We start from the raw sequence: 12,599 nt of genomic DNA on the forward strand, positions 1-12,599 counted from the left end.
TGATAACTTTTTAAAACTTGAGAAGTCCTTAAAAGTTGCCCTCCAATTGCTTGATGAATTGCCTTTATGGATACTGGGTTAGATAGTTGCTAGCCTCATTCTTTTGTATGTGTTTGCTACGTGCATTTGCCGATAGGCTCACTCGGCTTACACTAGCATATGTCGGTATGGTCACACAAAAGCTATTGATCTCAATCGACATACTCGCTCGAAAGCTGTTGGCATATGTCAACAGACATGCAATATGACTTGATAAATGACTTCAAGCTTACCAAAAACTCGATTAAATATCAATTTGCATGCTATTCCGACTAAAAATACATATGCATGTGTTATCACAGAGTACGTTTGTAACATCACTTAACATTGTGTCGCGATAATCTTACTTCACAACATAAACCTCTTTTTAGATTTAGGTCAACATACACTCTTTTTTTTTTATAATAAATTTTGTAATTCTCTGCACGTGTGATCAAATGTTTGATTAAAAGAGTGGTTTTCACACAATATTTTTTGTTTTTGGTCGTCAAATTGTGTAGATCAAACGAAAACAAAAAAACGGATGTTCGTTTATCCATCATTTCCCAAAGAGGTAAAAAAAGTTTATTTCTGTACGCAAAATGCATTTTTAAACACCCATTTTCTTTGGAACCCTTCATCTAATTTCTAAATTTCTTTAGACACCCAAAGATATTAGAGATAACACATATAAGGGAACGCAACGCACCCAAGAGCCATGATTGAGAATGGAGCGCATGAAAATAATTTTCTTTAGTGCCCAAAAAATTGGCAACTTCAAAAAGACAAAATGCCCCAAAATTTTCAATTCGGGACCGAATTTCGATCATCGTTGGAGCTCCTATCGGAAACGGAGGTTCAGATTCACTGCTAATCTCTCCAAGCGTTTTTGAAGCTGCGGCCATTCGACGATCCAATCAGGTATAAATCAGTTACTTTTTGGTTTCTCTCTCTTTTTTTGTTCTGTTTGGTTCCTGAGAAAATTTCATTTTTGGAATTATTTAGTTCTTTTTGTTGATTAGTTGAGTGTGATCCCAATGCTACAGTTAATCTGGATTTCTAATTGATTAATGTTCGTTTTCTGCGTGCATACAGATTTACATTTCAGCTGGATTTCTAATTGATTAGTGTTCGTTAATCTGGATTTCTAATTGATTAGTGTTCGTTAATGTGGATTTCTAATTTATTAGTGTTCGTTTTCTAACAAAATCAAAGTGTTGTATATAGAAAGTTGGGAAGATCATCTCTCAATCGAAATTCGATGATAGGCTAGCTAAGAAGGGAAAAAGTAGACTCGCTTTTGTTCGTAATTTGGGATTGATGGTATATCAACTGTTCTATTCTGATAAACAATTCTTTGAAGCAAAACTGCCAAAATTTGATAGAATCTTTCATAGTGAGTGCTGGTGATGAATTTCCTAAGAACTGAAGGCTAATTATATACGGATATGTAGTTAATAATATCATAGCCCTTACATAATTGGCACAAACCAAACCGAATTTGAAAAGTTTTCAATTCAAGATTGAACCTGCATATTTTTGTAGATTGAAATTTTACAGAAAAGATTGCAATTTTATGCTTCCTCGTATCCTAAAATCATTTACTTGGAGGCATTGATTAAAATGTGTGCAGAACGTTCCAAAAAGTTGAGCGTATATGTTACCCCCAAAAACACTATTTTCTAAGACAGTTGAATTAAAAATATACTGAACACATGTATTTGTACGATAAAACCTCGATAACTTTATACTTTAACACCTTTTCAATGGTGGTGTTCCATTTGTTACAGTTGAAATCATCAAATTTGATAACTCTCCACCCTCAATCATCCTCATTTTGTCGTAAGTCACTCACAATTTCTTAATTTTTTTAATCCATATCAAATGCAATTCCTACTTTTTAACATATTTTTCTAATCTTTGGGCACTGCTTGATTTCGTTTGTCAAATGGTGCATAAATTATCATACCTGCTCTGTTAATATGTGTAAGACCCATCCCACTTTTGAGGTTTTCGCACTCAATGCTGAAACATTTTGTGTTGTGAAGGTTAAATGTGTTCGAAACTGAAATTACAAATTTTGTTTTGTTTGGATTTCAAGCAGGAATCACTCAGCAAGACATTGCAGGGCACAAGGGTACAATTCGGATTGGGGATGTGCAGGTACATATTGATTTGATTTCTGTTGTTCTATAGGTTGAAGCTTTGTTAACAGCACTAGAGTTGTTTTTCCAATTTTTTAATGTTCTTTCTACAAATTATTTTTGAAGTAATTTTGGTTTTAGGAACTGCAATAGTATAATTAGATAAGAAAACTAGAAAATATGTTCGATTTAAAACATATAATTTTAATCTTATCTTTAATTTATTTTTGGATTCTATATTAAGTATCATGTCGAGTGTTAGTCTTATCTTTAATCTTGATGTTGCTGAGTTTGTTTGAACTCCAATGGTTATTGTAGATTGATTCCGACATGGGCAACTATGAACCCTTCCTAGATGCGACTCTTACTGAGGATAACAACATTACCACTGGCAAGATGTATCAGGTGATTCTAATAAACAACAAGAGTTGGTTGTCTGTCTTCTATTTTATCTGTTTTATTTTTATAATTTCGTTCCGTGTAGTCTATGCTTGAAAAGAAGCGGAGAGGTGAATACCTTAGCAAGACTGTCCAGGTGATGGTACAAAATCGCAATGTTCATATATCCATTGATTCTAATTTTGTGTAGATCTGTATATATGTTCTATTCTACTTTGTTTTATCATTTTGAAAGATATTCTAATTTAACGAACCGAATTTAGGATTTAAGAGTCAAAGCTTGATAGATGATGTGTGAATGGGTTAGTAAAAATCTAAACATGTTCCTTCACAATTACAAAGCTCTTGTAACTTAACAAATGTTGAATTTTCGAATTGTTAACCAGCTTTTTCCTGTTGAGTTCTAAACTCTACTTGACAATGACATTCCCCATGATCAGGCATGACATTCCCCAACGATAACTCTAGCTAGATGCTTGTAACGCACATTCCTCCCTGAAGTCCAAAAGCCAGAGTAGCCCCTACTCCGCTTTTCCCAGCCGCCCCTCATCTGGAAAGTGTGAAGAATCGGTACCCTTACAACTCCTCCTTCAAAATCGGTATCCTCAGAGTAACCTGTGCCTTCAAAATCTTGCTCATTCGCCCATATTCGCCCATCCGTTCCTCGCTTTCTTTGTTCTATTTAATTATGTTTTGGGGGAGTTGATTTTTGAAAAGAAGATCTTACAAACTGTGGCGTTGGGTCCCCATGACCCTCTCTCTTCTCCGGAGGCAAAGGAGTCGGTTTCGATTGATGGCAATTTCTCCTCCTCAAAATTCTTTACTACTGTGGATTTTGATTACCTCAGCCATGTGTCGCCTGCACAGGATGCTACGTGGAGTCAAGGGTCTGACTCAGAAGAAAATTTTGGGGAGTCGCCACATCAGAATTTGGCATCCACCGATCCAATTGAAAGTGGTGAAGGCTTTTTGCAGAAACTATTTTCGGTCAGTGAGGGGGATTCGCCCAAGGTGTTCGAAGTAGACGATAGTGTAGACGAAGATGCGGCTGACCAAAGTATTTTGAAGGATCCTGTCGTAAAAAACAAGGTGCTCAAATATTGCAGAAGGAAAAGGTCGAGTCGGACCTCTGCTTATGGGGAGAGCTCAGGTCGATCCAGCGAATTTTTGTCAAAAATGAAAATTTCGCTGCTGCCTTTAAAAAAATCCCTATTCCCCGGAAAGAGCTTGGGGTGGCGGGCAGTCTGCGGGGAGAGCAGGAAGAACAAACGGGCTTCGGTTATTATTAATGAAGATAATCAGTTGGAACATTAGAGGTCTGGGCAGCAGAAGGAAAAGGGTCCTTTTGAAGGATTATTTTCGCCGGGTTCGGGCTGACATTATTATTTTACAAGAAACCAAATGTGCCAGGGTAGACCGCAAGCTTGTGGCTAGCGTGTGGGGAAGCAAATTCAAAGAATGGGTTTATGCTCCTGCACAAGGAAGCTCTGGGGGCATCGTGGTGATTTGGAACACCAAAGTTATCTCAGTTGTTGAATCTCTTGTTGGCGCATTTTCGGTTTCCATTAAAATTAGAGAGCATAATGGTACGGATTGGTGGCTCTCTGGGGTCTATGGACCGTGCAAAAGTAGGGAGAGACATGATTTCTGGGGAGAACTTGCGGGCCTGTATGGTCTGTGCGGTCCTAATTGGTGTGTGGGAGGGGATTTTAATGTGGTAAGATTTATTGGCGAGAAGTCTAACGGGGGAAGATCCTCCTCCAGTATGAGGATTTTTAACCAGTTCATCCAGGACTCGGGTCTCATCGATCCGGATCTGCACAACGCTCAGTTCACTTGGTCTAATTTTCGAGACGAAGTGGTTTGCAGAAGATTAGACAGATTCTTATTCTCTGAAGGGTGGGAGGAGTCGTTCCCTCACGTGAGGCAGAAGGCCTTGGCCAGGGTAACTTCTGATCATTGCCCTATCGAATTAAACACCAGCAAGGTGAAGTGGGGGCCGGGCCCCTTTAGGTTCGAAAATTCTTGGCTTCATCACCCCGATTTCATGAACAACTTCAAAGAGTGGTGGCAATCTGAGCTTGTCGAAGGTTGGGAGGGTTACAAATTCTCCAGTAAATTGAAACTTCTTAAAATTAAGTTGCAAGTTTGGAGCAAGGAGGTCTTTGGTGACACTGAGAAAATCCTCAAGGAGGTTAAGGCCAACCTGGAGGAAATTGACATCAAGGAAGGGAGGGAAGGTCTTGACCCGGTTTTGAAAAGAAAAAGAGAAGAGCTTCGTTCTCTTGCGGAAGATTTGGCTTGGAAGGAAGAAGTTAAGTGGAGGCAGAGAAGCAAAGTGGAGTGGGCCAAAGAAGGGGATGGAAACACTAGATTCTTTCATCAGATTGCTAGCGGGAGAAGAAAGAGAAACTTTATAGAGAGATTGGAGACAGAAGATGGCAGAATATTAGAAGGGGCAGAGGAGATTGAAGCCGAAACCATCAATTTTTTCAAGTCTCTGTACAGCTGCAACGAAGAGACGTGTTGGGGGATAGAAGGAATCAATTGGTGCTCAATTAGTGCAGGTGAGGCAGATTGGCTTGAGAGGCCGTTCGAGGAGCTCGAAGTCCATAATGCAGTTTTCGACTGCGGAAAGGATAAATCCCCAGGCCCGGACGGTTTTTCTATGCATTTGTTTCAAAGTTGCTGGGAAATCTTGAAAGGGGATATCCTGAGGGTGCTGGAGGAATTCTATGAAAATGGAATTATTAATGCAGTGACAAATGAAACTTACATATGCCTCATTCCGAAAAAGCCAGATTCTGTGAAGTTGAGGGACTACAGGCCTATAAGTTTAGTTACCAGCCTTTACAAGATCGTGACCAAAGTCCTTGCTAACAGACTAAAGGAGGTTATGGGTAGTACAATTTCCCCTTCCCAAGGAGCTTTCGTTAAAGGTAGACAAATTCTTGACGCCGTTCTCGTCTCTAATGAGGTGGTCGAAGAGGTAAGGCAGAAGAAGGAGGAGGGCTTGGTCTTCAAGATCGATTTTGAAAAGGCCTATGACCACGTTGACTGGAGCTTTTTGGAGGAAGTTCTTTTAAGAAAGGGTTTCGGGTTTAGATGGAGGAATTGGATGCTTGGGTGCCTTGGCACAGCTAATTTTTCTGTTTTGATTAATGGAAGACCCAGAGGTAAATTCAAAGCATCTAGAGGTCTGAGACAAGGAGATCCGTTGTCCCCGTTTTTGTTCACCCTTGTTGTTGATGTTCTGAGCAGGATGATTGAGAAGGCCCAAGGTAATCATTTGATCAAGGGTTTGCGCGTCGGAGTCGATAACGTGGAGATCTCTCACCTTCAATTTGCGGATGATACCATCTTCTTCTTGAATGGGCACGAGGAGAATTGGAATAATCTGCTGCTTTTACTGGATCTTTTTGGAAAGGTGTCTGGCCTGAAGATTAACAAAACTAAGTGTTCTTTGGTGGGTATTAATTCTGACTGTGAGAAGATTTATAGGCTTGCAAGCTCTTGGGGTTGCGAGGTGGGCGCTTGGCCAATGTCGTACCTCGGCCTCCCTCTAGGTGGAAAGCCAAAGTCTATTAAGTTTTGGGATCCGGTGGTCGAGAAGGTGGAATTGAGGCTCCAAGGTTGGAAGAAAGCTTTTTTATCCAGAGGAGGAAGATTAACCCTGATTCAAGCCGTCCTGGGTTCTTTGCCCGTGTACTACATGTCCCTTTTCAAAGTCCCATGTGGGGTCATTCGTAAACTGGAGAAGCTTATGAATGGGTTTCTTTGGGAGGGGGTGGGGGAGGGAAAGAAGTTTCACTTAGTCAAGTGGGGGGATGTTTGCAAGAGTAAGGAGGACGGAGGCCTTGGCCTGGGAAATTTGAGATTTCGGAATGTCGCACTACTAGCCAAGTGGCTGTGGAGATTCCCTCTTGAACCTAATTCTCTTTGGCACAAGGTGATTAGGAGCAAGTATGGTCTGCACGCTAACGGCTGGGACGCTAATCCCCCGAGGCGGGGCTCAAGCAGATGTCCGTGGTCCGAAATCTCGGCTGGTTCCCCGTCTTTTCTTCTATCTTGCAAGTTTGTGCTTGGTAACGGGGAGAGGCTGAGGTTTTGGGAGGATGGCTGGCTGGAGGGCGGTCTTTTGAAAGATATCTTCCCCAGATTATTCATGCTTTCTACGACAAAAAACCTGAGCATTTCACGGCTGACGGTTCCTTCTTTACAGTCGGTAAGCTGGAATTTCGATTTCAGGAGAAACCTTAGAGAATCTGAGATTGAAGAGGTGGCCGGTTTACTGCAGAAGGTGGGAGCTGTGCGGCTGTGTCTTTCCAGAGCTGACAGGAGAAGGTGGATTTTGGAAGGTTCCGGCCAGTTCACCTGCAAGTCCTATTTCTCCTTCCTTCGAAACAACGATTCTGTGCAACAATTCCTTCCGTCCCCTCAGATTTGGAAAGCTAAGGTCCCCCCAAAAGTTAAAGTCCTGGTGTGGCTAGTGGCGCTTCGGAAAGTTAACACTTGTGATCAAATCCAAAGGAGAATGCCCTATACTTGTTTTTCTCCACATTGGTGCGTTCTGTGTAAGTCAGGGGAGGAAAGTGTCAATCACGTGTTCCTCCATTGCCCGTACAGTATCCAACTCTGGTGGAATTTGCTCAAGGAAGTTGGAGCAGTCTGGGTCATCCCAAAGGGCTGTTTTGAGCTTCTAAGCACCGAGTTTGATGCCTTAGGAAAAGGGAGGAAAGCCAAATCCTTGTGGGGTTCCCTGCTGATGGCCCTCTTCTGGAACATTTGGATGGAGCGTAACAAAAGAGTTTTTGAGGACTACATGGGAGTTGAAGTCGAGGAGCTCTGGGATAAAACGAAACACTGGGCTGCTCTATGGTCTTCTGTGGCTGCTGAGTTTAGAGATTATAATCCTCTTTCAATAGCTAGGGATTTGGTGGCAGCTGTCTTTTGATTTGGCGTAGCCTTTCTTGTTTTTCTAGTTTAGTTTTTTTCTAGTTCAGGGGTTTTCTCCTGGCTTTTTCCCTGCGCCTGGTGGTTATCTTGTCCACTTGGCTGTCCTTTTCTTTCCTTGTTTTGCCCTCTTTTTCTATATTTTCTCTCGTTTCTTCTCAAAAAAAAGAGGTAGAGAAGTTTGAAACATTTTCAAAGTTTGATGGTTCCATATCTTGTCACTTGACTAATTCATGTATGAAGTTGTATTGAACGAGACATTTTGGTCAATCTAGTCAATAATGTTATATGTGATCTTTAAGTACATGCTTTTATGCTGCGGTCTTATACTACTTTTTTAACTAGAACAAACCAAGTTTTGAACTACAATTAAGCAATTGAATTGCGCATATAAAATTCAAGCCATGAGTAACGCATACATTATGAAGCAGAATTAAAATAAACATTATAAAAAAGTTGTTCCTTTGGCTTCTTTGCCCTGGCTTTAATCGGATCCAGTTTCTCAAATAAAAAAAAAAATTAAAATAAACATTATAAAAAAGTTGTAAACTTCAATATCGTAGTGACAAAGTAAGACTAGAACCGCCCAACGTCTTTAAGATTAGGAGGCCTAAAATTTAGAGGATGAGTTTCCCGGGTGGCCTTTTCGTCTTGTTTCCGCATCTTGATTGTCTTGTCAGCTTCACAAGTAACCAGCCTTGTGCCAGTGACATCATAGCAAAGAGCATATGACACGCCCCGACCCTGATATTCCCCGAATACCAGGATAGACACGTGCTGGCCGACACCCGAGGGTGACGAAAGCCATTAATTGATACAAAAGCTAAGAATAAGAAATAAATAAGGGTTATGAATTTAAAATACCAAGAATTTATAATTTAGGAACGTGCTCAGAGCATACAATTAAACCTAATCATTAAAAGGAATTAAGATAAAATTTAATGAATAAAGGAGTGGGTCCTACATCGAGAGGATCCGAAGATGCTGCTGCGGAAGTGTCTCCACGCCGGGATTAGGTGCCTTGATTCTAAGTCCTGAATGGGGGCGCAAAACAAAGGTGAGTGGACCAAGTTTATATATATATAATAATAATAAAACAATTATCAACATACTAACCCCCAAAGTTTAATAGTGAAAACTACTAGCATAGTAAGTGATGGATTTAATAAGAAATCCTAGCATACCAAAGTATCTCAAAAAGCCATATCGCGGAATAACATCGCGGAAAATCAAAACAGTAAACGTCTCGTAAATCGTCTCGTAAACGCGGTGTGCTGCTAGAAAGATCACTGAATAAATATAACTCCCGGCCCAATGCCTGCACCTCAGTCTCTGTGCCCGTAGCCAGAGATAACTCCTTCCCGGCCCAATGCCTGTCTCCGTGTCCCTCAGCCTTTCGCTAGGGATTATTTCTCCCGGCCTACATGCCAACACCAGATCCTCGCCCCAGGCGGCATAGTGTCCACTAGGTACGCACAAATAGTTACGTCTCTCTTAAATAACCACTTCATAGCATAGGTTACCGAATATCGTCTACGCTATAAAGAGGGGTTCAAAAACATGTTCTAGCATCCTATCGTCATCTGTCAGATAGTCTACCAGTTCATGGTTTTTATAGAAAATACGATATATTGAAATATAGCTCAGTATAGGCTAACAATTAATTCCTCACCAAAACACGAGACGATAATCAATATATTTAATCAACAGGCTTCACATAAATCACTTCATAAATTCGTAGGCATGCTAATCATTTATGCAATTAAACTATAAAATCATGTAATTTTAGAAAGGGTCCACTCACAAATATTCCTTAGCAGAAGAGTCGCGCGAATAAGGATTTAGAATTTCTCCACTAGCAATTTTACCTAAGAACAAGAATGTATAATTAATAAAATGATTTTTCTAAAAGATTGGTTTTGAATTAATTTAAATAAGGGATTTGGGATTGGATGGGTTTAGGGTTTTTAATGGGTTTTGGGAACCTAGGGCTTTAGAATTAAAAGGGGATGGAAAGGGGTTTGGGCATTAAGCCCAAACATATAAACTTAGCCACACACACACACGGGCACAAGGCCCTCAGGCCTCACTACAGAAAACAGGGCTTTAAGCCCTTGATTAAAAACCGGCCCAAGGCCAAAACAAAAGCTAGGGCCCGAGCCCTTTGGGCTTTAAAAAATTTAAATAACTAAAAATAAAAATGGAATGGGTTAGGGTACTGGGCTAAGGCAAAACGGGCTGGAGGCCCGTGGGAAAGGAAATGGGAAAGGCCGGTTGGCCTGTGGCTTGCCGAGAGAGAAGGCCGGAGCTGCTACAGCTCCGGTCACCTGAAAACTGGAGCTTCAAGCTCCGATCTAGGTACGAACGTGAAGCACAAGGAGAGATGAAGAGATTTATACCTTCCAAACGTCGTAACTCGGTCGGAGGTGACCGGGAAAGTCCTCGGGGTGCACGGGTTCACCGGAAAAGTGGGTGTGCTCACCCACGACCGTTCCGAAGCAAAAACCTACGTAAAAAGGTAAGGTTCAAGCTTCTAAATCACAACCAAACCAAGAACTAGGTACGAGAGTGAGAGATTTGAGACCTACCCGACGGAAAAAAATGGGGAAAACTCGCCGGAGCTTTGCTCCGTGTCGTCGAGCCGCAGTGCAGGGATCCCTAGTTCGTTGCGAGCCTCTCTTCGATGGTGACTCGGTCCTAGTGAGTCCAGGGGAAGAGAGAGATGCGAGAGGTTGAGGGAGAGAGGTACGGGATAGCTGAGAGGGAGAGAGCTAAGGGAGAGTTATGGGGGAGAGAGACGAAGAAGGAAGAGAGAGACCGGGGGAAAACAAAAAAAAATATAAGGTGGGCCCTACGGGCTCACCAATTAAGACCTTAAAAAAAAATTTTAAATAAAATGGGGTTGGGGTGTTTCAGCATAAATCCCAGCTTCACTCTCCTGCGAGCCCGGTTGTGCAATTGTTTGGGATTGCTGGAAGTTGTGGCCGCTCTTCCAATCCCAAAACCACAAGCTACCGTTGTCGCCTCCTGTAGCCATAACTCCATCTTCATTGACGGCCATCGCGTTGATAATGGACTTGTGTTGGGAGAGCATGTTGTGCAAAAACTCACCCCTCGGAAGGTTGAACTTTTTTATGGTGTTTGTCGAAGCCGATGCGAAGCAATTACCCCGATCTACCTTAGGATGATGTGTCATTGCCCGTACCGATTTCTTATGATGCGTTAAAGTTGAAAAGGTTTTTCCCTTTCTAAGGTCCCACAGCTTGATAGTTGTATCGTGAGACCCACTAATAACTTGTGGATCTGTTGGGAGGGTGAGAAGGGAGCAAACTGCATCTTCGTGCCCAGTCAATGCATGAACTTGCGCATTCTTGAGACGAACATCCCAAACACGGCATACGCTATCCCGTCCCCCGGTGACTAAAACATCAAGAGTCAGATGGAGAGCCATGCTGTAGACGCCACTAAGATGACCGTGATACGAACGGATAACCTTGTTCTGTTCAAGGTCCCAGCATTTGACTTGTTTGTCATCGCCAGCCGAGAACAAATAGGGTTGCCTGGTGCTAAGAGCAAGGCTTCGTATTTGCCCAGTGTGTCCGGTAAGAGAAAGTTGTAGCGTCCCGCTTGCTACGTCCCATATTTTGATTGTCCGGTCTGCAGATCCTGTACAGAACCATCTGTTGCTTGGATCAAAAGCAACACAGCGAACCCATCCTAGGTGGCCACTGATGACCCTGTAAATCTTCCACGGGCTATGCCAAATGGGACGTGGCCAATTTCGGGCTAGATCCAGCGTTGTTGTTGAACACCTCTGATCGCGGGAACGGGGCGAACCAGGAGCAAAAAAAACGGAAGTGCCATCAGCAATATTAATCAGCGCCTTGGCCTTGTTGGGTGCGGAACTCAAAAACAAATCAGCGTTTTGAGCTCCTTGGGTGATTGAAGGGCTCCTAGCAGTATTAGGATTTGGATCAAGGGGAAGAGCATTGGACGATTCATCGCAGTCGGCGGCGGGATTTTGCCGATGGGCCGTCGGTTTAAGTCCACTGTACTCCATGCTTGCCTTGTAAGTCATGCGAAATTTTTTAGTCTGCAGGTCAGGAGAGGCCAGTTCGCTGCCATGGGTGAGGAAAAATAAATCGCCAGGTCTCTTTAGAGATTTAGAAATTAACTTTCCAAGTGACGACTCCATTGGCTTCTCTTGTTTCTAAGAAAAGTTTAAACCCTGATATATGGCCGGACTCTCCCTTCGCCAAGTTCGATTCCGACACTTTCTTCGACTGCAATCCCACCCCAGTTAATCGCACCGATTCAATTCCACGTAAAATATCCCAACCTGTTTCAGGTGATGTGCAAGAAGAGAAGCCAGCTAAGAGGCAGAGGAAGAACCTCTACCGAGTTTCGTGATCCCAGAAAAGGAGTTCGAGTTTGGCTCGGTACCTTCAACACCGCCGAGGAGGCGGCCCGAGCTTACTACAGGGAGGCTCGCAAAATCCGCGGCAAAAAAGCCAAGGTCAATTTCCCCAACGAAGACGACCACCTCTCCGCCAAGACGTATCTGAGAAACCCAAATGTATCAACCCAAAAGCTTTTCAACTCCTCTATATATAGTTTTGGGAAACAAACCCCAATTATACTCGGAATTGGAATCTAAAATAGTTTCCTGTAAGTAGTAGGATTCCTTCGTAACTTAGGGTTTGTATTAGGTTATTAATTATTACATATACCTTCTCCCGGTTCACCTGAGATAAAGTTTGAGTGTGATTTTGTATTTTAAACCCGGCATGCATATAATTTCCTTCTTCCAGAACCCGGCATGAAAATCTGGCGATGGAGGTTAAGAGGAAGAAACAAATCGAAGAAGAAGAAGAAGAGGAAGAACGAACAAGAACCAAGGCTCGTGAGGAAGAAGACGAATTGTCTCGGAATCAACAGGTTGTTTTGTTTATCAACCTTTATTCTTTGGACTGCAATTTTCGAATTTCGATTACGTAAATTAGCATCATAGTTTTGTAGTTCATTGATCTATTTGTTCAGTTGGTGTTTGAGAATGTGCTCGAAATACGATAAACAGAGACACTT

The 12,599-nt window shown here is 42.2% G+C and overlaps 2 protein-coding genes and 1 long non-coding RNA gene across 11 annotated transcripts; 2 read left to right on the top strand and 1 right to left on the bottom strand.

Moving 5' to 3' along the window:
- Nucleotides 1-580: 580 nt before the first annotated feature.
- LOC114822962 (uncharacterized) lies at nucleotides 581-7,818 on the top strand. 9 transcript variants are annotated; one of them, XM_029098205.2, is made up of 6 exons: nucleotides 1,893-2,004; nucleotides 2,120-2,181; nucleotides 2,481-2,567; nucleotides 2,647-2,697; nucleotides 2,948-3,131; nucleotides 7,686-7,818. In XM_029098205.2, the coding sequence occupies exons 1-5, from the start codon at nucleotides 2,001-2,003 to the stop codon at nucleotides 2,966-2,968; spliced, it is 225 nt and encodes a 74-aa protein (XP_028954038.1). In that variant the 5' UTR covers nucleotides 1,893-2,000; the 3' UTR covers nucleotides 2,969-3,131; nucleotides 7,686-7,818. The 9 variants fall into 9 exon arrangements, 3 of the variants coding, with proteins under 3 accessions (XP_028954038.1, XP_028954037.1, XP_028954036.1); XR_011581581.1 differs by lacking the exons at nucleotides 1,893-2,004; nucleotides 2,948-3,131; nucleotides 7,686-7,818 and adding exons at nucleotides 612-939; nucleotides 1,809-1,860 and having other exon boundaries at nucleotides 2,647-2,831; XR_011581583.1 differs by lacking the exons at nucleotides 1,893-2,004; nucleotides 2,647-2,697; nucleotides 7,686-7,818 and adding exons at nucleotides 721-939; nucleotides 1,809-1,860 and having other exon boundaries at nucleotides 2,123-2,181; nucleotides 2,948-3,004.
- Nucleotides 7,819-10,194: 2,376 nt separating this feature from the next.
- On the bottom strand, nucleotides 10,195-11,709 carry LOC103454519 (protein pleiotropic regulatory locus 1-like). Its single transcript, XM_029103557.2, has one exon. The coding sequence runs from the start codon at nucleotides 11,707-11,709 to the stop codon at nucleotides 10,402-10,404; it is 1,308 nt and encodes a 435-aa protein (XP_028959390.1). The 3' UTR covers nucleotides 10,195-10,401.
- A 295-nt stretch (nucleotides 11,710-12,004) lies between these two features.
- Nucleotides 12,005-12,456, top strand: LOC139196542 (uncharacterized). Its single transcript, XR_011581585.1, has 2 exons — nucleotides 12,005-12,090; nucleotides 12,326-12,456. It is a non-coding gene; the product is annotated as an uncharacterized lncRNA (long non-coding RNA).
- Nucleotides 12,457-12,599: the final 143 nt, after the last annotated feature.

Source organism: Malus domestica, chromosome 05 (genome assembly GCF_042453785.1).
Source record: "Malus domestica chromosome 05, GDT2T_hap1".
NCBI lineage: Eukaryota > Viridiplantae > Streptophyta > Magnoliopsida > Rosales > Rosaceae > Malus > Malus domestica.

Bases quoted from the DNA above. Each gene is read 5' to 3' on its own strand.
- LOC114822962 (XM_029098203.2), top strand. The intron at 2,182-2,480 runs GTACATATTGAT...TGGTTATTGTAG, and splicing joins TTCGGATTGGGGATGTGCAG to ATTGATTCCGACATGGGCAA. The intron at 2,568-2,646 runs GTGATTCTAATA...CGTTCCGTGTAG, and splicing joins CCACTGGCAAGATGTATCAG to TCTATGCTTGAAAAGAAGCG.
- LOC103454519 (XM_029103557.2), bottom strand. From the start codon at position 11,709: ATGGAGTCGTCACTTGGAAAGTTAATTTCTAAATCTCTAAAGAGACCT.